This window comes from Muscardinus avellanarius, assembly GCF_963383645.1.
Source record: "Muscardinus avellanarius genome assembly, chromosome: 14".
NCBI lineage: Eukaryota > Metazoa > Chordata > Mammalia > Rodentia > Gliridae > Muscardinus > Muscardinus avellanarius.
The window spans coordinates 87,630,715-87,653,013 of NC_137800.1; the positions used below are offsets into that span (position 1 = coordinate 87,630,715).

The window sequence follows — 22,299 nt, forward strand, 5'->3', positions numbered from 1 at the left end:
GGGTTGAGCTGGGCGTCGGTGGCGGCGGCCGTGCGGCCCTCGCTGCTCCCGGCGCGCGGATGCCCGGCATCTCCCCGCCATCGGGCCCCGTCCTTCCCTGCGCCGGCGCTCAGCGCCCCGTCTCAGACGCGTAGGGTGCGGGCAGGGGCTCCGACCTTCCTCCGGAAGCGTCTGGGTCTCCGTGACTGGCGTGCTGCGCTGTCGACCCCGTGCCCTCCAGAAGGGAGGGTTGTGTGGAAGGAGCTAGCGGAGCAGGCCACGGCTAGCTGGAACCAGGGAAGAGTGATTTGGGGGCGTGACCCGCCCGCGCCCCCTTGCGCCTCCGTATCTTCCTCGTGTGCAGTCTTTCCGGAGTAGTTCTTGACCTGTTCCCAAACACTCCTCATGCCTCATTTGCCTCTGGCCTCTTTTCGACCATCACTTTGGGGGCTGAGGCCCTCACGGGGCCCCCCCAGACCCCATCCCTTTTCTACACAGTCAGAGCCCCATGGATCTTCTATCTCCCGGAGGAACCATGAGGCCAAGCAGAAGCGCCTCCGGGAGAAGCAGGCAGCGCTGGAGGCCGGGAGAGCCCACAAGAGCAAGGTTAGGGGTCAGATAGCTTGTCCCTGGGTCTGAGACTTGGAAGGGGGCGGAGGAGGCAGCCGGGTATCCAGATGGCTGGAGTATACTGGGAATTGCAGGCCTGCCCCTCTGTTCCCTCCTCCCAGTCACCTGCAGAACCCACCAAGGCCTGGAGTCCCAAGGAGGTAGTATTGTACGAAATCCCTACGGAGCCCGGTGAAAAGAAAGGTATCCAGGGAACGCGAAGGCCTTCTCAGATTTCCCTGCCCATTTTTCTTTTTCTGAAATGCAGCCTGGAAGAAGTCCAGTAGTTAGAGGAGCTCTCTTCTTTTACAGATGTTTCTGGGCCCCTGCCTCCTGCCTACAGCCCCCGATATGTTGAGGCTGCCTGGTACCCGTGGTGGGTGCGAGAGGGCTTCTTCAAACCAGAGTATCAGGTTAGTGCTGGCAGGGAGGGTACTAAACAGTCCTCAGAACGGTGTGGCCTTTGAGGTCGGTGGGCACACCTGAACCCGGGGTGAGCTTGTATTGCAGACTTGTCTTTGGGCCTCTGGCTTCTCCAAAGGTTTTGCTTGACTAGTGCTCCTACCCTACTTTTCTGTTATGTGATGGGTGGTTCTCCCCTGAAGTCCTTTCTACATTGGAGGCACCAGAGGGTGCTGTTCTCCCAGTCCTGTCGCACTCTGACTTTCCTCATTCTTTCTAGGCGCGGATGCCCCAGGCTTCAGGGGAGACCTTTTCCATGTGTATCCCACCCCCCAATGTCACGGGTTCCCTGCACATCGGCCATGCGCTCACAGTGGCCATACAGGATGCTCTCGTGCGCTGGTGAGGGGAAGGGGGCTGCCGTTCTTGGAGGGAAGCTAGAAGGTGTGGGAATGGGTGAGGATAGACGGGAGCCCAGGATCTCACCCGCAGGTGTTTCTGTTGCAGGCACCGGATGCGCGGGGATCAAGTGCTGTGGGTCCCCGGCTCAGACCATGCAGGAATTGCTACCCAAGTAGGTCCTGTGTCTTGTTTTCCTCTTCTTGGGTGAAAGCAATATTTTCTCCTGTAATGACCTGATTTGCTGTTCATTTGCCCCTAATCCCTCTTCAGGCAGTGGTGGAGAAACAGCTGTGGAAGGAGCGGGGAGTGAGGAGACATGAGCTGAGCCGGGAGGACTTCCTCAGCGCGGTGTGGCAGTGGAAGGAGGCGTGAGTACCGTGAGCGGGGCCGCCGGGGCACTCGGAGGTGGCAGGCCGGGTCCTCACTCGCCTCCACTTTCTCTGCTAACTGGTAGTCCTCAGTTCTTCCCAGTGCGCTCCTCATTTACTCAGAGATCAAAGCTCTGAAACCCCTAAGCATGTGGCGTCTCCAAGCTTTGTGTATATGTGTACGTGTAACTATATGTATACTTTAGAATGTACGTATTTGTGTGCATATATACATGCAGCTGTGGACATGTGTGTGTGTGTGTTTGTATTTCCTCTCTGTCCCATTTTCCCTTGCTTCGGTTTTGTCACTCGCCCATTTCCTGTAAAATTACTTGTATTCTCCCAATTCCTCCAAAATTACCTGTATTCTTCCACGTCTCTCATGTGCTGTTTTCTCTGCGTCGCTCTCCTAGGTTTTCCGCACATTGGCTGCCCCTCCTCTGTAGAACTTTGCTTCCCATAGAGCCCTGAGCTGCTTTTCCTGTCACAGAAAGCCCCACAGTGGGTGTGTGGGTCTTCTTCCCTCATCAGGGTCTAGAGGCTAGATCAGTGCCACACGCATGAGCATTTTCCTCCAACACCTGTTGCTGCTGGGGGGCATCACGGGCCTGGTACTGGGGAAGCACCCAGGCTGAGTTTGCCAACAAGAATCTCTCTGGATGCAGGAAAGGAGGAGAGATTTGTGAGCAGCTGCGCGCTCTGGGTGCCTCCCTGGACTGGGATCGAGAGTGTTTCACCATGGATGCTGTGAGTGTCCGTGCGGTGGTCCCTGTGGGTGCTGGAGGGGAGGCTGTTTAGAGAGCTGTGTGGGATGGTGTGTTGGGAAAGGGAGGTGGGAGCGACCGGGCCCCTGAGGGGACGGGTTTGGCTGAGAAGGGGTTGGAAGTGCACACTCGTGTCATTCTAGGGCTCCTCAGTGGCCGTGACCGAAGCTTTTGTGCGACTCTACGACGCGGGGTTGTTGTACCGGAACCGTCAGCTCGTTAACTGGTCGTGTGCTCTAAGATCAGCGATCTCGGACATCGAGGTGAGGCAGAGAACGAGAAGCAGGTTTGTGGGAGCTCCAGGGTGGGGTAGTTGAGTAGGTAAGAGCTCAGACTCGGCTAGACCCCCCTGGACTCAGATCTGAGTCCTGTTCCCAGCTGTGTGACTTTTGGTGGCTGCCTAGCCTCTTTTGGCCTCCGCTTCCTCAACCTGTAAATCCGAGGTGCCGGGGGGCTGGCTCCTGGGGGGTAAAGATGAGGCGAAGATTTGTGTAAGGTGCTCAGCACAGTACCTGGCCATGCCTTAATCGCTCAGTGAGTATCTACTGTAACTGACTGCACAGAAACTGGGTGAGGGGAAGGGAGGCGGCTTTGGGTCCTGTGAATGGGGTTAGGTGGATTGCAGAGGGTTGGGGTGCACGGATGTGTGACATAGGAAGCCGGGGTGTGCGCTCTCCGGGGGCCTGCTGTCTGACCACTGCCTTGCCTCTCCAGGTGGAGAGCCGGCCTCTGGCTGGCCGCACAGAGCTCCGAGTCCCCGGCTGCCCCACGCCTGTGTCTTTCGGTCTCCTCATTTCTGTCGCCTTTCCTGTGGACGGAGAGCCGGGTGAGTGTGGGCCCCTGAAAGGCCGCCCACTTACCTGTTACCCCTGTAATCTGCGGGGGTCCCGGTCGTGTCTGTGTCATTGTATTGTAGGCAGTTACGTGGGTGTCCAGGGGATTCAGAGAAGTGGCACCAGGCTGGGCATGGTGGTGCACATCTGTAATCAGTACTAAGGGAGGCTGAGACAGGAGGATCACAGGTTGGAGGTCAGCCTCAGAAACTTAGTGAGACCTTCAGCGATTTAGTGAGGGACTGTTTCAGAAAGAATAAAATAGGGCCTCAGGTGTAGCCAGTACCAACAAAACAAAACAGAGTGTGTTTTATCCAGAGAGATGAGTGCAGTAGTGTCAGGAAGTGTTTTGTAAGAGGGTTTGGTGCTAGCCCTGAGGAATATAGCAATTGTGATTCGAGTCCTAAAAATCCCTGGAGTCCTCTGGACACCTGGCTGGATTCTAGTTGCTATTATTATTATTATTATTAGGCACTGGGAATTAAACCTAGGGGCATTCTACCTCTGAGCTTCACCCCAGCCCTTTTTATTTTGAAACAGGGTCTCCGTAAGTTGCCGAGGCTGAACTTAAGCCTGCCCTCCTCCGGCGTCAGCCTCTTAAGTATTGGGATCACAGGCGAACACCACTGTGCCCAGCTTCTAGTTGCTTCTTTTAGCGTTATTCCCCTTCTCCCGTGCAAGTTATGGAGGAATTCCTTTGCACCAACTCCCTCTCAGGCCTCGGTCAGGTTCTCATAGGAAGCTTGGGCTCCTGTGAGCTTGGCTTCTCATTTTCCCGTTACTTCCAGGAGCCTGCTTCCCCGGCTGCTCCTCGCCCTTCCCTCCTCGTGTTCCTTGCGTGAGCTGGGTCTGGAGGAGGTGGTGGCCGGCCGTAAGTGCTTGAATGTTTGCCTTTAGATGCAGAGGTCGTGGTGGGAACCACAAGGCCAGAGACGTTGCCCGGAGACGTGGCTGTGGCCGTCCACCCCGCAGACCCCCGCTACACAGTAATGGATGCAGTGTGCCCGCCCCGCCTCCACCCCCGCCCCGCCTCCCGTCCTTCCCAGATGCTGGCTCCTTCGCTCCTGCTCCTACTTACTCTTTCTTTCTTTCTTTTCCTGTTTGTGGCAATGAGGATGGAACCCAGGGGCATTCTACCTCCGAGCTATACCCTCAGCCCTGTTTCTTTTATTCTTTATTTTGAAACAAGGTCTCACTAAGTTGCAGAAGGCCTCAGTAAGTAGCTGAGGCTGTTGTGAACCATGATACTCCTGTCTCAGCCTCCCAAATGCTGGGATTACAAGTGTGTGCCATTCTTTTTTTTCTTTCTTTTTTTTTTTTTTTTGTTTCTTTGGTGGTACTGGGGTTCCTGGAAGCCCTTCTACCTTTGGGCTACACTTCCAGACCTTTTTTTTTTTTTTTTTGAAACAGGGACTCTGAAGCCAGCCGTGCTGGCTTCGAACCTACGCGATCCTCCTGTCTCTGCCTCCAAGCGTGGGGATTACAAGCGTGCGTCACCATGCCCGGCCCTTTTATTCTTTTTTAATATGGGGATTGAACCCAACAGCATTCAACCTCTGAGCTACACCCTACCCCTATTTATTTATTTATTGTTGTACTGGGGATGGGGCATTCTACCTCTGAGCTACAACCCCAGCCCTATTATTTATTCTTTATTTTGAAACAGGGTCCCACTGAGTCGCAGAGGGCCTCACTAAGAGGCTGAGGCTGTCTGCAAATTGTGATCCTCCTGTCTCAGCCTCTCGAGTGCTGGGATTACAAGCATTCGCCACCATGCCTGGCTCTTAATTTTTTATTTTGAAGCAGAGTCTCACTGAGTCTCTGAGACTGGTCTTGTCCCTGCGATCCTCCTCTTTTAGCCTCCCAGGTACTGGGATTGCAGGCGTGCACCACTGCCTTCTCTTGATGTTAAGTTTTTTCTCTAGCTCAGGCTTGGCCAACTCTGGCCCTGGACCAAGTCCAACCACTGCCTGTTTTTGTATGAGCACACTAGTTTCTTTGTGTGTCATCCATGGCGGCTGCCGTGTGTGTATTATCTAACTCTGCCACAGTGGCAGGGTGGAGTGATCATTGAGGCTGAACTTGCCTCTTGGCCCCAAAGCCTAAAATACATTCTGACCCCAGAGGAAAAGTTGAGCAACTTTGCTCTAACTCTCTACCTTCTCGTGTCAACCCTCTTGTTCCGGAGTCATTGCACCCCAGATTTGCCTACCCAGCAGGTGTGCCCTTCCCTGACCCCCTCCCTTCCCTTCAGCATCTACACGGGCGACAGCTTCGTCACCCCTTGACAGGGCAGCTTCTCCCCCTCATCACAGACACTGCTGTCCAGCCGCACATGGGCACAGGTGAGTGGAGGGCGGGCGGAGAGGAGCTTCGTGTGCGGGACCAGGGAGGCCCGCAGCGGGCAGTGTTACCGCGCTTGTGCTCCCCCAGGGGCAGTGAAGGTCACTCCAGCTCACAGTCCCGCAGATGCTGAAATGGGGGTGCGACATGGCTTGAGCGCCCCGAGCATCATCGCCGAAGATGGGACCATGACCCCCGTGTGCGGGGCCTGGCTGCAGGTGGGACCAGCCCGTCACCTCCGCCCCGCCTCCCCTCCCACCCTCATGTCCCCTGAGGCCTTTATCCTTACTGTTCCCCCTGCACCAGGGACTTCACCGATTTGTGGCCCGGGAAAAGATCGCGTGTGCGCTGAGGGAGCGGGGCCTGTTCCGGGGCCTCCAGGACCACACCATGGTGCTCCCCATCTGCAGGTAGCCCCATTTTAACTCCTCGACATGCCTATAATCCCAGTACTTGGAGGCTGAGATGGGAGGGTTGCAGGCTTAAGACCAGCCTCAGCAACTGATGGAGACCCTTCAGCAACCAACTTCGCAGGACCCTGATTCCAAATAAATAGGCCAGGCGTGGTGACGCGCCTGTGACCCCAGTACTTGGGAGGCCGAGGCAAGAGGACTGTAGGTTTGAAGCCAGCCTCAGCTGCTTAGCAGGACCCTGTTTCCAAATAAATAAAGTCAGTGTAGGGGTGTGCCTCCTGGGTAGTCTCTGGGTTCAATACCAAAATACCAGGGTGACGACGCCTGGGCTCGGCGCTGCCGTGAGGCCGCGGCTCCGGCTGGCTCCGCTCGCTCGCGGCTGTACCGCTGGCACCCGCGCCTGGTGTGGAGGAGGCGGAGGGCCGGAGGAGCCGCAGAATCACCCCGTCCCCTTTCAGCCGTTCCGGGGACGTGGTGGAGTACCTCCTGAAGAGCCAGTGGTTTGTCCGCTGCCGGGAAATGGGGGCCCGAGCTGCCAAGGTGAGGCCGCAGAACGGGAGGACGGGCTGGGGGCGGGAGCTTCCTGAGAACTGGGGTGAAGAGAGGGGAGGCCCGGGAACCTCCTGCGTGTGCGGGAGGGAGGGGAGGTGGCCCGCAGAGGGCGGGCTGCGCCTCGCTCCAGCCAGCCCGGAGTTGGCGGTCTCTCTGCCTTCAAAGCACTGCTGAGACTGCCCACCCGCACTGGCTGTGCACCTCCCCGCAGGCCGTGGAGTCCGGCGCCCTGGAGCTCCACCCCTCCTCCCACCAGAAGAGCTGGCAGCACTGGTTTGCCCACATCGGGTAAGGGGGCTCTCCTGGCAGCGCGGAGGGGCTGCCGGCCACGCCGAGGCGCCACCGATGCCTCTCCTCTCGGCAGGGACTGGTGTGTCTCCCGGCAGCTGTGGTGGGGCCATCAGATCCCAGCTTACCTGGTCATCGAGGATGGCAAGGTGGGTAGGCGGCAGCTGGGTGTGGCGGAACAGCCTTAGCTGGAGTCTGGGCTGCCAGCGCTTGGCCCAGCTCCCACCTCACTTTTTCTGGTACTGGAGATCGACCTCGGGGCAGTCTACCGCCAGGCTGCGTCCCTAGATTTCCTTTCTTTTGTGGTAATGGGGACTGAATCCAGGGGAAGTCTACCTCTGAGCCACACCGCCAGCCCTATCTTATTTTGCAACGGTCTTGCTAAGTTGCTGAGGCTGGCCTCAAACCATCTCAGCCTCCTGAGTACTGGGATTACAGGTGTGTGTCACCAGGCCTGGTTCCTGCGGCCCTATTTATTTTTTTATTGACATAGGGTCTCACTAAACTGAGGCAGTCCTGGAACCTGTTGATCCTCCTGTCTCCGCCTCCCAAGTACTGGGATGACAGACATCACCACCGTGCCCGGCGCGCTCCTGCCCCTCAGCCTTTCACTTTGGTCCTGAGTTTCTTCTTGCCCTCAGAGGGAGCTGTTCACTCTGAGATCACAGAAGAGAACATGAAATCTAAGAATATATTTGGTACTTGGAATTGAACCCAGGGCATTCTGCTTCTGAGTTATATGCCCAGCCCTTTTCTAAAATGGTCTTGCGGGGCTGCTGAGGGTCCCACTGAGTTGCTAAGGCTGGCCTCCAACCTGTTATCCCCGTGTCAGTACTGAGATTGCAGGCCTGCCCTGCACGCCCCCCACATGTTTTATACCTGTCCATTGTTACTTTCCCTCACTCTCCTCACCCTCTAATTTTGCAGGACGACGGGGAGGACCTCTGGGTGGTTGGGCGGTCGGAGGCTGAGGCCAGAGAGGCGGCGGCAGAACTGACCGGGAGGCCGGGGTCGGAGCTGCGCCTGGAGAGGGGTGAGCGTCTGAGGGGCCACGGGGCCGGGCGGCTGGGTGTTGGGGGGAACAGACATTCAGGCGGAGGTGGGGTTGGGGGAGCTGGGGAGGGAGCGAATGGTGAGGCCCCTGGTCTCTGCGGTGGGGTTGGGCCGCGAGGGCGGGCCACAGTCGCTGAGATTCCAGTTGTCCCCAAAGCTGTTCTGTTTCCCAGACCCTGATGTCCTGGACACCTGGTTCTCTTCGGCTCTTTTCCCCTTTTCTGCCCTGGGCTGGCCCCAAGAGGTGAGGTGGGTTGAGAGTGTGAGCGGGAGGGTGGGGTGACGGGGTGGGGGGCAGCCGGCCTAGTGGAGCAGAGCCAGGGTGGGGCCTGGGCACTTACTGCCTGCCGCTCTCCTTCTAGACCCCCGACCTCGCACGTTTCTATCCCCTGTCGCTTTTGGAAACGGGCAGCGACCTCCTGCTGTTCTGGGTGGGCCGCATGGTCATGCTGGGGACCCAGCTCACCGGGCAGCTCCCCTTCAACAAGGTAACAGCTCATCGGGGTGGGTCTGCAGGCCCCCGCGCCCGTCCTCCCTCTGGTCCCTGGTGTGGTGCTCCTGTGATCGTTTTCCTGATCCGCTGCGGCCCTGAAGTGCAGGGCCAGAGGCCTCGCCCTCTACCGCCCCGTTGTGCCTCCAGGTGCTGCTTCACCCCATGGTGCGGGACAGGCAGGGCCGGAAGATGAGCAAGTCCCTGGGAAACGTGCTGGACCCGCGCGACATCACCAGCGGGGTGGAGCTGCAGGTGGGGCGCCTGAGGGGGCCCCTGGGAGGGACGGGGTGAGGGGGGTCTAGCCTTGGCCGGTGACCTCCTCGCGCATCCCAGGTGCTGCAGGCGAAGCTGAGAGATGGGAACTTGGACCCCGCCGAGCTGGCCATCGCAGCCGCAGCGCAGGTGAGCCCCCTCGCCGCCCAGCCTCTAGTTCGGCGTCCACGCACCCAGGCTTCTGGCCCCGCAGAAGCGTGGGCGTCTGCCACCCTGCCTCCTCTGCTTGCAGAAAAAGGACTTTCCTCACGGGATCCCCGAGTGTGGGACCGACGCCCTGAGATTTGCACTGTGCTCCCACGGGGTCCTGGGTGAGCAGGGCAGGAAGGCGGTTGAGGGCGGGGCGCCCCTGTGGGCTTCCACCTGCAGACTCCCCGCTGCCTCCCTCCAGGGGGCGACTTGCGCCTGTCGGTCTCTGAGGTCCTGAGCTGCCGGCACTTCTGCAACAAGATCTGGAATGCCCTGCGCTTCGTCCTCAAGGCGCTAGGGGGGCGCTTCACACCCCAGCCTGCGGAGCAGGTGACGGAGCCGGGGCCTGGGTGGTCACCTGCCCCTTCAAGGAAAGGACACGGGGAAGCGGGGTCGAGCCGGCTGGTGCTGACCCTGCTCTTCCCGCAGCTGTCCCCCGCCTCTCCCGTGGACGCCTGGATCCTCAGCCGCCTGGCCCTCGCTGCCCAGGAGTGTGAGCGCGGCTTCTTGGCCCGGGAGCTGTCGCTCGTCACCCACACCCTGCACCACTTCTGGCTTCACAACCTCTGTGACGTCTACCTGGTGAGCAGCCAGCCCCCCAGCGCCACGGCCGGCGCCTCCCGCCCTCAGGGTTCATGGTGGACAGTTTCGCAGTTACCAGGTTCCTCTTGTCCCCTCAGTTAGAAAGGGCAGCCCAGGGAGAGCTGGACGGGTCTGTTATCTATTTATTTATTTTGTTTCTGGGAATTGAACCCAGGGACACCCTACCTCTGAGCTACACCCAGCTCTTTTTGTTTTTTTTTGGGGGGGGGTATTTTTTGGTTTTTTGGTTTGTTTGGTGGTACTGGGGGTGGAACCCAGGGGCTTTCTACCTCCGGGCGATATTCCCAGACCTATTTTATACTTTATTTGGAAACAGGGTCTCACTAAGTTGCTGAGAGCCTAAGTAGCTGAGGCTGGCTTCGAACCTGTGAAATTCTCCTGTCTCAGCCTCTCAAGCTCTGGGATTACGAGGGAGCACTACAATGTCCAGCTTAATTTTTATTTTAAAACCGGGTCTTGCTAAGTTGTTGAGGCTTGGTGTGCAGCTTAGAGGTAGAATGCCCCTGGGTTTAATCCCCAGTATCACAAAAGAAACAACAGTAAAACCTCCACTCCCTTTTGATAAGAACTTATTCTTTTCCTAACCTGTCCAGTCTCATGGAGATCTTCCCCACCCTGAGCCCTGAGAATCGCTGCCCTGGCCTTGTCCTTGACAGCCGGGTGATCTGACGGCTGAGCATCCTGTGGCCCTCTCTCCAGGGCCGCCCCTGCTGGCCCACGGCAACTGTGGGGGGGAGGGCGTGGCCTGGCCTCTGACCCTCTGGCCGGGCTCCCTCCCCAGGAGGCCGTGAAGCCGGTGCTGTCGCAGGTGCCCCGTCCCGAGGAGCCTGTGCAGGTCCTGTTCTCCTGTGCGGATGTCGGTCTCCGCCTCCTCGCCCCGCTGATGCCCTTCCTGGCTGAGGAGCTCTGGCAGAGGCTGCCTCCCAGGCCTGGCGGCCCCCCGCCCCCCAGCATCTCCATCGCCCCCTACCCCAGTGCCCGCAGCCTGGTGAGACTCGGGCTGGTGCCTGGGGTTGGGCCCGGTGGGAGGCTGGGAGCAGCCGCTGGGTGCTCACTGCCGTGGCGCGTGGACTCAGCCCGGGAGCCCTTGGGAGGGTGGTGGTTCTGCAGGACTCCAGGGCGACTAGAGTCCTGGAGTATGAGCACGGCAGTCAATGGTCTTGCTAGACCATTACTTAGTAACTGTGGTACTATGCCTTGGTTCCCTCATTCCTTTTTTGTTTGTGTTACTGGGGATTGAACCCAGGAGATTCTTCCTTCAAGATACACACCCAGCCCTTTTTTATTTTCATTTTGAAACAGTCTCACCTAATTGCTGAGGGCCTTGCTAAGTGGCTGAGGCTGGCTGTGAACCCGTGATCTTCCTGTCTCAGCCTCCCAGTAGTGGGACTGCAGGTGCGCACGGCCACTCCTTACGCTCTACTTTCCTTCATCTTTATTTTATTTTATTTTATTTTATTTTTGTGTGTGGTACTGAAGATTGCACCCAGAGGCATTCTACCTCCAAGTCACACCCCAGCCCTATTTTATTTCTCATTTGGAAAAAAGGTCTCGCTAGGTTGCTGAGACCCTCCCTAAGTTGCCGAGGCTGGTTTCAAACCTGCAATCCTTTCTATCTCAGCCCCCACATAAAGGGATTACAGGTATGCGCACCACGCCTGACCCTCTAGGTCGGCTTCTCTTAAGCTGGGACAGTAAGAATACGTGACACAGTTGACACAGTGTAATCGGGAGATGAGTTAGGAACAGTGTCACCACGGCCTCAGGGCAGATTTTGTGCCTTCAGAATGATAAAGGCTAGATTCTCCCTGTGGTTTTGATGATGTAAATTGCTTTGCCACTTACTTGGAATTTTGAATGGTGTTTTAAATTCCAACTTGGCTTTGGTTGTCAGCCCCTTCAACTAGTGCGGCTAAGCAGCCTCCCGCTGCCAGCCATCATCTGGAACTTTGATGGCGCTTGCCTTGCTGCCGTGTGCCTGGAGCCTTCTGTGTCATCAACGGACCTGTCACCCTCAGGAGTTGGGGGTGGGCAGGTGGAGAGAGCTAGTCTTCCAGGAGCCCCTTCACCAATTCTGGTCCCCCTTGCCAGGAACACTGGCGCCAGCCAGAGCTGGAGCAGTGCTTCTCCCAGGTCCAGGAGGTGGTGCAGGCGCTGAGGGCCCTCCGTGCCACCTACCAGCTCACCAAGGCGCAGCCTCGGGGTAAGACGGGCCTGCAGGCGCGCACAGGAGCCCGGGTCCGCAGGTGCAGGATGGGAGGCCAGAGGCCGAGGCCTGGACCAACGCTCCTTCCCTCCCCAGTGCTGCTGCAGAGCTCGGAGCCCGGAGAGCAGGCCCTGCTCCAGGCCTTCCTGGAGCCCCTGCGCACCCTGGGCCACTGTGGCTCTGTGGGCCTCCTTCCCCTGGGCGCAGCAGCGCCCCCTGGCTGGGCCCGGGCCACGCTCCGTGACACGATTCAGATCTACATGGAGCTGCAGGTGAGCAGGGGCCGGCAGGATGGAAGGTGCGGGTGGAGGGGGAGGGCTGGGGAGAGACATGAGGTCTCACAGGTGTCCCAGCCTCTCCCTGTCCGTCCCCAGGGCCTGGTGGACCCCCACACGCAGCTGCCTCTGCTCACTGCCCGAAGGCACAAGCTGCAGAAGCAGCTCGACGGCCTCGTGGCCCGGGCCCCATCAGGAGAGGAGGCCGAGACTCAGAGGCGGCAGAGGGTGAGGCTCGAAGGCTGCGGCTGGGGGCTGAGCCCTGCACAGGCTGGGCTGGAGATGTACTCAGACGGGGCCTCCCTTCTCTCCTGCAGCTCTCCTCCCTCCGGCTGGAGTTGTCGAGACTGGACCAGGCGGCCTCTCACCTCCAGCAGCTGAGGGACGTGTGCCCCAGCCCCAGGAGCTCCGAGCCCGAGCTCGCCGTCCCCGTCGCCCGCCCTCCCGCGCCTGTCTGAGGACAGCAGATCTGATGGGAGCACCGAGACTCCGGGCCCACCGTGCTCGTTTTGTGAGTGAGGAAGCCCCGGCCTGGTCACCGTGACTGTCACCCCTCGAGATGCACACGTGGCCGCCCGGCCTCCCTCCCGTGCAGTCCCACCTGGAATGCACGCCTGAAATCCTGGCTACTCCAGAGGCTGGGGCAGGAGGGTCTCAGGTTCAAGGCCAGCCTCAGTACCTTAGCAAGGCCCTGTTTCAAAACAAACCAAAAGGGCTGGGGATGTAGCTCAGAGGTGGGATGCCCCTGGGTTCATTACCCAGGACAAACACACAAGCACGAACTTTAAAAATGCCAAATTTGTAGAGTGGCACATGCCTGTACTCTTAGCAAACCAGGAGGCTGAGGTAGGATTACAAATTTGAGGCGAGGCTGGGCAACTTAGCGAGACCCTGTCTCAAAATAAAAATGGGCCATGGGTGTAGCTCAGCGGTTGAGCGCCCCTGGGTTCAATCCCCAGTACACAGATAAATAAGAATAAATAAAAATTGCAATTGCGTCTGCTTGTGGGACTTTTATCCCTGTCCTGCTAGCCGTGGCTTCCCTGCCTGCCCGTTGTTCCCTGAATACTGTGGAGAAAAAGGAAGGCCTCCTCTGGGCTCCGGACTCTGGATCACGTGGGAGAGGGGTGCTGGGGAGGAAGGGCTTCCAACAGCAGGTGGGCCCAGGCAGGGACCTGGCTCTGCCTGTTCCACGCTTCCCTGTTTTCTGCCCTAGCCCCAGAGGTGCCAGAGACGCAGAGCTTCCCACAGGCTGAGGGGCTGCAGGGTGTGCTGGGGGTTGCGGGACCCCCACCCACTATGCGCCCAATACACCAACTCCAAACCGCCAGGACCTGATGGTTTCACACAGGTGGCCGCCCCACCCCGCCCACCCAGGCACCTCAGCTCAGTGGAATTAGGAGCCCGGCCCTTCCACGCCCAGGTTACGCCGCCCAGCAGCTCTGGGCAGCGAGCTGGGACGAGCGTGTGGTGGGCGGGGTATTTGATCCCACCAAGAGCCTCACGAGGTGGTGCTGGCTCCTTTTGGAGATGAAACGTGCTCAGAGAATGGAAGCAACTTGTTCAAGTTGTCGTGGGATTGAACCCAATGAGCTGAACCTCAAAACTCACGTGCAGGTCTTTTCTGGCTGCCATCAGGAAACTTCAAATACAGCGATGCCTTAGACAAGATGTCTGTCTCTCGTTTTTGTGCTCGCTCTCTCTCTCCAGACTACATCCCTAGCCCTTTATTTATTTATTTTTAATTTTGAAGCAGGATCTTGCTAACTTTCTGAGAGTCTCCCTAAGTTGCCGAGGCTGACTTTGAACCTCCCGTCTCAGCCTCCCAAGTACTGGGATCACAGGCGTGCGCCACCACGCCCAGCAACGTGGATGCTTCTCCTGCTGGGCGTTAGCGCTGCAGGGCTTTGCGATAGCGGAGTCTTGCCCCTGTTGTAATCTTACTTTCCTGACATTCTGATATACTTTGACTTCAGGCCCAAGACCTGCTCCAGCCCCCACCTCCATGTCTGCATTTATCCCTGGAAGGGGAGAGGGACAGGCGTGGGCAGTCCTTGTTTCTTTTCCCTGGATTCAACAAGCATTTCTTGAGCACCTACTGTGTGCTGGACACTGGGATTTGTCAGCGAGTGGGGCGGAGACCTCTGCCCTCGAAGACTTTCATTCCAACAGAAGCAGTCAGAAATCAGCAATACACGAATGAGCAAAGGATACAGTCTGCGGGTCCTCCATGCTGTGGGCGAATGAAGGGGATAAAGTAGGGGCTCCAGTGTGTGTGTTGGGGGGAGGGTTGATCCCGCGAAGGTGAAATTTAAGCAAAGACTTCCAGGAGGTGCAGGAATAAGCCAAGTGGATTCCTAGAGCATATTCTAGATACAGTGAAGAGCCAGGGCAAAACTAAGATGGGGGCATGCTTGGGGTGCTCAGAGCAGGGAGGGGGCGTGAGGCAGACGGAGAAAAGGGGCGCCCATCTGCGGGGAGGCCAATTGCTGAGGGACGGAGTCGGGAGTAGGGAGGGCTCCAGGGGGCTCCAGGAGGTGGGGAGTTGACGCGCGAAAGCAGTTGAAATGAAAACCGGAACATTCGGTCCCTCAGCCGCATTTCAAGTGTTCGATGGCCACATGTGGCTAGTGGCTGCCACACTCAGCGGCACAGTTCTAACACCTTCCCAGGGCCGCAGGAAGTTCTATTTGAAAGTGCGGATGTAAGATCTTGTAGTCTGTGTAGTATATCTTGTAGATCTTGTAGTCTGTGCACCTGCCTCTAATTCCACTGCTTGAGAGGCTGAGACAGGAGGATCACAGGCTTGAGGCCAGCCAGCCTCAGCAATTAAGTGAGACACTGTTTAAAAAAAATTAAGGGGTGCCGGGCGTGGTGGCGCATGCTTGTAATCCCCGCGCTTGGGAGGCAGAGACGGGAGGATCGCGCAGGTTCGAAGCCAGCTGTGCACGCTGGCTTAGGAGACCCTGTTTCCAAATAAAAATGTAAAAATAGGTCTGGGAGTGTAGTCTGGAGATAGAAGGGCTTCCAGGAACCCCAGTACCACCAAAAAAAAAAAAAAAATTAAGGGGGGTTGGAGGTTTAGCCCATGCAGTAGAATGTCCCAGCATTTAATACCCAGTACAAAAAAATTTAAAAAAAGATACTGTAGGCTGGTGTGTGTGTGTGTGTGTGTGTGTGTGTGTGTGTGTGTGTGTGTGTGTGTGTGTGTGTGTTTTACTGGGAACTGAACCCAGGAACTACTCTGAGCTACAACCCCAGCCCTGTTTTATATTGTATTTTGAAACAGGGTCTTGCTAAGTTGCTGAGGCTGGCCACAAACCTGCGCTCCTCCTGGTGTAGCTGCCCTGGTGCTGAGATTACAGGCACGCGTCACTGAGCGGGCTGGTTTAAGGGCTATCCTCCCCTCTCTGGAGGGGAGCTCCTTTCCTTTCAAGGTTGCTGCCAGGAAGTTCATACTTCTCTTTGTACCCTGTTGGACAAAACTTAATCACTCTGTCACACCTAGCCGCAAAGGAGGCTGGGAAATGTAACGTCATGAACTATGTGCAAAGCTAAAATTTACATGACTAACCAAGATTGGCTCTCAGAGGGCTGGTTAGCTGTCTCTGGTGACCCCAAACAATTCTCTTTACTGCACTGCTCTACCTTGGATCCAGCAAGACAATTCTTGGAGAAAAAGAATCTAGAAACCACATCCTGGTGATCCCAGGCCTGAGATCTAAGAACCGAGTTGAGGAATTTTTCTGTCTTTCTCTCCAGCAGCTTCTTGGAGATTCAGACATCCAGTCCCCCAACTTGTCTGGGGATGTGTACACCTGACCCATGGAGCCACCTGTGTACTGGTGCAAACTAGGGGCAGGTCATAAAATACTCGTTTCCTTTGGGGGGATCCCCTAGCTACCTCTCCTTGGGGCTAAATGTCCCAGGACGGTTTAAAGAAGAGTAGAGAAATTACTGTTTTGGTCTCCCTCTCCCATTTTTTTTCTTTTTTCCTTTCCTCTTTTCCTCTTCCTTTGTTCCTCTTTTCTTCTCTCCTTCCCTCTTTTCTATTTTTCTTTCTTTTTTATTTGTGATATTGGGGATTAAACCCAGAGACATTCTACCTCCAAGCTACACCCCAGCCAGCCCTTTTTATTTTTGAAACAGAGCCTTGCTAAGTTGCTGGGGGTCTTGCTAGGTTAATGAGGCTGACCGTGAACCTGAGATGCGTCTGCCTCTCACAGGCTTGTGCCACCACACCTGGCTCCCTTCTCCCATTCCAATGGAGGTCGATTGCCTCTGGGTCGCATCCCCAGACCCGCCAAAAAAAAAAAAAAAAAATCAAGTAGGGTCGGGGGGGTGTGGCTTGGAGGTAGAATGCCCAAGTTCCATCCTCAGAACTAAAAACTAGAAGAGACATGGGTCTGCTTCTCCAGCCCTGCACGGCTCGCCCTGGGCCTCAGGCAAGCGACTTGTGCTCTAAGCTTCTGCTTCGCTCATCTGTGATACTGATAAAGATACCAACGGAGTGATGCTCCAGACCGCTGCGAGCGCAGGCTGGGAAGTCTTCCTGCCGCTGTTACCAAAATGCCTGACCAGATCGCCTTAGAGGAGGGAGGGTCTGTTCAGGCTCAGACTCAGAGGCTCATCCATAGTTGGCTGACTCCAGGGCGGAGGCATCATGGCGGCTCAGCGTGGGAGAGGAAGCACTCCGCAACTCGAGGCAGTGAGAGGAGGGGCCCCGGACATAGTCCCCAGAGCTCCGCCGGTGACGTGCCCGCCCCAGCCGAGCCCCACGCTGAACGCAGGGACCTGGCAGGCTTTCTCTACATTGATGGGCGGGTCCCCTCCCCTTCCCCTCTGGGACCCTGCAGCTGGGACGGGAGACCCCGGAGCCCAGGAAGCCAGAAGCGGAGACAGGACAGACTCCAGATCCCAGACCTATTTTTTTTTATTTTGGAAACAGAGTCTCTTACGCCAGCACGGCTGGCTTCGAACCTGCGCGATCCTCCTGTCTCTGCCTCCCAAGCGCGGGGATTCCAAGCGCGCGCCACCACGCCCGGCACACGCGCGAGCTTTTTTGGGGGCACATTTCTTTTTTTTTTTTTTTTTTTTTGTGGTACTATGGATGGAACCCAGAGGCATTCTACCTTCAAGCTACACTCCCAGCCCTGTTTTTTATTCTTTATTTTGAAATAGGGTCTCACTGAGTTACAAAGGGCCTCACTAAGTAGCTGAGGCTGGCCTCGAACCGCGATCCCCGTAGCTGAGGCTGGTCTTGAACTGCGACCCTCTGGTTTCAGCCTCCCAAATGTTGGGATTACAAACATGGGCCACCATGCCTGGCTTAACCCTTTTATTTTATTTTATTTTTTTGGTGGTACTGGGGGTGGAACCCAGAGGCTTTCTACCTCCGGGCTATATGCCCAGACCTTTTTTATATTTTATTTGGAAACAGGGTCTCACTAAGTTGCTGAGAGCCTCACTAAGTAGCTGAGGCTGGCTTCGAACCCGTGCGATCCTCCTGTCTCAGCCTCCCAAGCGCAGGGATTACAAGTGTGCGCCACCACGCCCAGCAACCCTTTTATTTTATTTTATTTTATTGCAGGTCTGGGGATGGAACCCAGGGGCATTTGACATCTGACCCCTGCCCTATTTTTTATTCTTTATTTTGGAACCGGGTCTGAGTTGCGGAGGGCCTCACTAGGGCCTCACTAAGCAGCTGAGGCTGTTGTCTGCGAACCGCGATCCTCCAGGTCTCAGCCTCCCAAATGCTGGGATTATAAGCATGCGCTACCACGCCCGGCAACCCTTTTATTTTTTTCCTTTTTTTTTTTTTTTTTGGTGGTACTGGGGTTCCTGGAAGCCCTTCTTCCTCCGGGCTACACTCCCAGACCTATTTTTTTTTTTTTTTTTTTGGAAGCACGGCTGGCTTCCTGCGTGATCCTCCTGTCTCCGCCTCCCAAGCTCGAGGATTACAAGCGTGCGCCACCACGCCAGGCGTAACCCTTTTATTTTAAAAAAAGTTCTCACTGAATTGCTGATTTTCTGAAGCTGGAAATTTAGTAAGACCTTTCTTCAAAATAAAATCCTGGGTCTCTCTGGCTAGGGTCAGGCTCTCTTGGCCTTTTAAGCACTGGGATTACAGGTATGCACCACTATCCCCAAATCCTTATTTTTTATTTTGAAATAGGGTCTCACTAGGCTGCTGAGAGTGCCCTAAATTGCTGAGGCTGGCCTCAAACCTGAGATTCTCCTGTCTCGGCCTCCCAAGTACTGGAGTTACAGGCATGCACTGCTGGATCCCACTCCTGAGCAGTTCATGAAGTCCCCAGGTACTCTCCAGGCCTTTGTGGTGTTGAGGGAGAGGCCTCCCTGGGACCCTCTGCTCAGAAGCAGGGAAAGTCAGACGCCTGGGCACCCAGTGCCCCTTTTCTGCCCACCCTGCACTCGTGGACTCACAAGTCAAGTCATTGGGTTCAGCATTTTATTGGCACACATCAGGGGAGAGCCAGCTGGGAGCCAGGGTCAGGGTGCGCCTGGCACCCAGGGCCCATCACAGGCTTCCAGTGCTCTCAGGCGCCGCAGATGAAGAAGCGTGGGGGTCCTTCACGATGGAGGGTGACGTTGGTCCCTGATGGGAGGTGGAGGAGGAGGCAGAGCTGGGGAACAGAGAGGGTTAGGTATAAGGTGGCGTCCTGCTCCCACCCTTAAAACACCAAGACCCTAGCACAGAGACCCAAACCGACACAACAGAAACACACAGCCCCGCAATTTTATTTTGTGGGGGAGGCACTGGAAATTGAACCCAGGGATATTCTACCTTCAAGCTACACCCTCAGCCCTTTTAATTTTGAAATAGGGTCTTGCTAAGTTGCTGGGATCTTGCTAAATTGTGGAGGGTGACCTTGAACCTATGATCCTCCGGTCTCAGCCTCTCCAGTACTGGATTATAGGTGTGCGCCATGATGCCCAGCTCAGCCCCATCCTTTCCGCTCCCCAAGATTTACCTTTTGGAGCAATTCCAGGAAGCTGGAGTCAAGGGAGGCATTTGCCAGCAAAGACGCCTTCAGTTTCACTTGCAAAGCCACGTGCGGCCCTGGGGATCCCAGAGGACCCCAAAGCACCCAGCGGTCAGGCCAGGCGTCCTGCAGGGGAGCAGCCACCCTCCTGCCCACTTGCCCAAGCTCCTCTTTCTTGAGCCGCCCTTCCATGACTTCTAGGCGGCAGGGATTCCACCGCATCCTCGCATCCTCGGAAGCTCATATTCTCAGAGGCCAAGGCGCCCTTGCTCCCCTCCTCCCGCCCCTCCTAGCCCTGAGGCCCCGGGTGTCCACCCTGCGGCCCTCACCTGTCCCGAAGGCGCTGCCCAGGAGGGCCAGGAGGAAGAGGAAGAGGGGGAGCCCGGTCCCCATGGTGGCCACTCACGTCTCTAACGGAGGGAAGAGATATTTGAAGTCCTGGTGACCTCTTGGTCCTTAGTGTTGGGGTTGGGTTGGGGGAGACGGAGGGGGGACCTGGGCATCTGGATTTTCCAGTTCTGCAGGACCATTTCGAGGACCCTAGAGAGGGCCCATGCATTGGGCGTGCGCCCCACCCCTCCCCCAGGTCTCCAGGCTCCCAGGAGGCAGTGCCAGGCGTAAGGAGAGGGAAATGGGAGGGGTGGGGGCCAGGGAGGTGTCCCAGCCGGGTGTCTGCGCCCCACCCATGCCTGGGTCTCAGGCCCATTAGGGGTTAATTATTAACTGCTGCTAGTTGGCATCATTCCTGCCACCAGAGGCCTCAGGAATGCAGCCCCAAAAGGGAGGGGTGGACTTCTAAAGAAGTTTCTTCCCAGCCCAGGTGTTTCTCAGCCTCAACAGCTCTTCAGGAGAGAAATCTGGGTGATGGGGCATTTTCACTTTCAATGCTCTAACCCACCTAGCACCTCAGATGGAGACGGGAGCTTTGCCAACTTTCTTTCCTCTCCCTCGAACATCTAAGCAAAGGGGCCACCTGTGCGCTCCCAACGCGGACCTGCCAACGGGCGCACCCTACGGCAGGCAGAGTTGGGGTCCATCCCGTATACAGTCATCCTCCCCCTGCTTCTCCTCCTCCTCCTCCTTCATGTGTAGTTCTAGGGATTGAACTCAGGAGTGCTCTATCACTGAACTGTATCCCCGCGCCCCCCCCCCTTTATTTTGAAACAGGGTCTCACTAAGTTGCGGAGGGCCTCACTAAGTAGCTGAGGCTGTCCTTGAACCGCGATCCTCCTGTCTCAGCCTCCCGAATGCTGGGATTACAAGCGTGCCCACCGCTATTCTTTATATCCCCAGTACTGCAAAGAAAGAAAAGGGCTGGGATAGCGGGATGGGGTGGTGCATGCTTGAGGACTGTAAGTTTGTGGCCAGCCTCAGCAATTTGCTGAGGCCCTCCACAACTTAGTGAGACTCTGTTTCAAAATAATAATAATTAGAAGAGACCCTGTTTCCAAGTAAAAATATAAAAATGGGTCTGGGAGTATAGCCCAGAGGTAGAAGGGTTTCCAGGAACCCAAGTACCACCAAAAAAAAAAAAAAAAAAAAAAAAAAAAAACCAACAACAACAACAACAGCAACAAAAAACAGGGCTGGGGGTATAGCTCAGAGGTAGAATCCCTCTGAGTTCAATCCCTAGTCACACACACACACACACACACACACACACACACACACACACCCTGAACTGGCATATACCCCAGAGACAGAATGCTCCTGGGTTCAGTCCCTAGTACTAATAAGTAACTAGGTAAATAAATATGTGCTCAGGAGTTGGGCCTGGCTGGGCTGTCGGCTGGTGCTGGGGTGCCAGGTGGGGGCTGCTCCTCAGCTGGGAGGCCTGGGCTGGGCCCGGGGCGGGGGTGAGGATGTAGAGGTGAGGGTGAGAGCTGGGCATAGCTAGCTCTCCTCACCCAGCCCTGCTGTTTCTCTTCTTTGTCCAGCGGCTCAGACAACTCCACTGGGAGCTCTTTGGGAGTGTCTGAGGTCTCCCCACCGACTCCCAGACTCCCCGCATCTCTTCACATCTCCCCGCCGTCTCTGGGAGTTTCTTAGCCACCTCTCTGACCGCTGGGGCTTCTCAGGCTCCGGCTCCCCCATTCCTGGGGCGCTCAGGACAGCCTCAGTGGTCTCTGCGGCTCACCCATCTCTGAGCTCTTGCCCAGCCCATGGCCTCCCGAGCTCTGCGCGGCTTCCCAGCCCTTCCCGAGGCTCTACAGGGCCCCTATCTGCTTTTCAATCTATCAACCTAGCTTTTTCTCTGTAGTTAGTGCATTTTGTGCCTAACTAAAATACTGTGTGTGTGTGTGTGTGTGTGTGTGTGTGTGTGTGTTAGTGAGGATCGAACTCAGAGGCATTCTACCTCCAAGCTATATCCCCAGCCCCTATTTTTAAATCTCTCTCTCTCTTCTCTCTCTCTCCTTCCTTCCTTCCTTCTTTCTTCTTTCTTCTTTTCTTGCGGGTCTGGGGATGGAACCCAGGGGCATTCTACCTCTGAGCTCCACCCTCGGCCGTTTTTGTTTTTAATTTTGAAATCGGGTCTCACTAAATTGCTGGGGGTGTTGCTAAGGTGCTGAGGCTGGCCGGGAACCTCCTGTCTCAGCCTCCCAAGGGCTGACTGGGACTCCAGGCGTGCGCCGATATGCCTGGCTCCTGCGTTTTGTTTTGAAGTTGTCTTGGCTATTTTCAGTCCTTCGAATTTCATAGAATCAGTTCAATTCCTACTAAAAGCTTGCTAGGATTCTGAGGGAGAGTGCGTCGGGTATGATTTCTGCTTTGTTCCCCCCTGTTCTCCTAGGATCTCCCCCACTGCAGCCGCTGGAACTGCCCCAGCTGTGCTGGGGGCGTCCGAAGTCTAAATCAAATCGAGTACGGCCACCTCAGAAGGTTCTGCTGCAATGAAGGACGGAGGAGCCACCCCGTCTGCGGCGCTGGGCATGCGGGCACTGAGCTACTCCTACAGGCTCTGGTTACTTAACGAGGGGATGGATGCTAAGAAACGTGCCCTCAGGCAATTTTGTCGTTGTGCAAGCTTCAGAGCACCCTTACACAAACCTAGATGGTGTGGGCCAATCGCTCCAGGTGGCCTCCTGGTGCAGTCAACAACTATGTTAGCCAGGTGTGGTGGCGCACCCTGTAATCCCAGTACTTGGGAGGCTGAGACCCGAGGAGTGCAGGTTCCTGGCTAGACTCAGCTGCTTAGTGAGGCCCTCCATAATTTAGTGAGACCTTTGTTTCAAAATAAAGAATAGCCAGC

General features: G+C 56.4%; 2 protein-coding genes across 2 annotated transcripts; one reads left to right on the top strand and one right to left on the bottom strand.

Moving 5' to 3' along the window:
* Positions 1–384: 384 nt before the first annotated feature.
* Positions 385–15,867, top strand: VARS2 (valyl-tRNA synthetase 2, mitochondrial; the record flags this gene model as incomplete). The annotated part of the gene is given in 32 exon segments (XM_080710361.1): positions 385–585; positions 711–792; positions 901–1,001; positions 1,271–1,392; positions 1,498–1,564; positions 1,663–1,760; positions 2,426–2,507; positions 2,668–2,787; positions 3,239–3,350; positions 4,255–4,343; positions 5,612–5,702; positions 5,791–5,918; positions 6,007–6,110; positions 6,572–6,653; positions 6,877–6,953; positions 7,030–7,102; positions 7,881–7,986; positions 8,180–8,250; positions 8,369–8,494; positions 8,647–8,751; positions 8,833–8,901; positions 9,005–9,083; positions 9,164–9,291; positions 9,391–9,543; positions 10,346–10,552; positions 11,656–11,767; positions 11,867–12,042; positions 12,145–12,273; positions 12,363–12,445; positions 12,447–12,556; positions 14,641–14,741; positions 15,811–15,867. Coding segments are annotated over 32 exon segments (3,441 nt in total).
* A 2,735-nt stretch (positions 15,868–18,602) lies between these two features.
* Positions 18,603–19,442, bottom strand: SFTA2 (surfactant associated 2; the record flags this gene model as incomplete). The annotated part of the gene is made up of 3 exons (XM_080710362.1): positions 18,603–18,689; positions 19,038–19,126; positions 19,379–19,442. 3 exons carry the CDS (start codon positions 19,440–19,442, stop codon positions 18,603–18,605), a joined length of 240 nt encoding a protein of 79 aa, XP_080566488.1.
* Between the last annotated feature and the right edge of the window lie 2,857 nt (positions 19,443–22,299).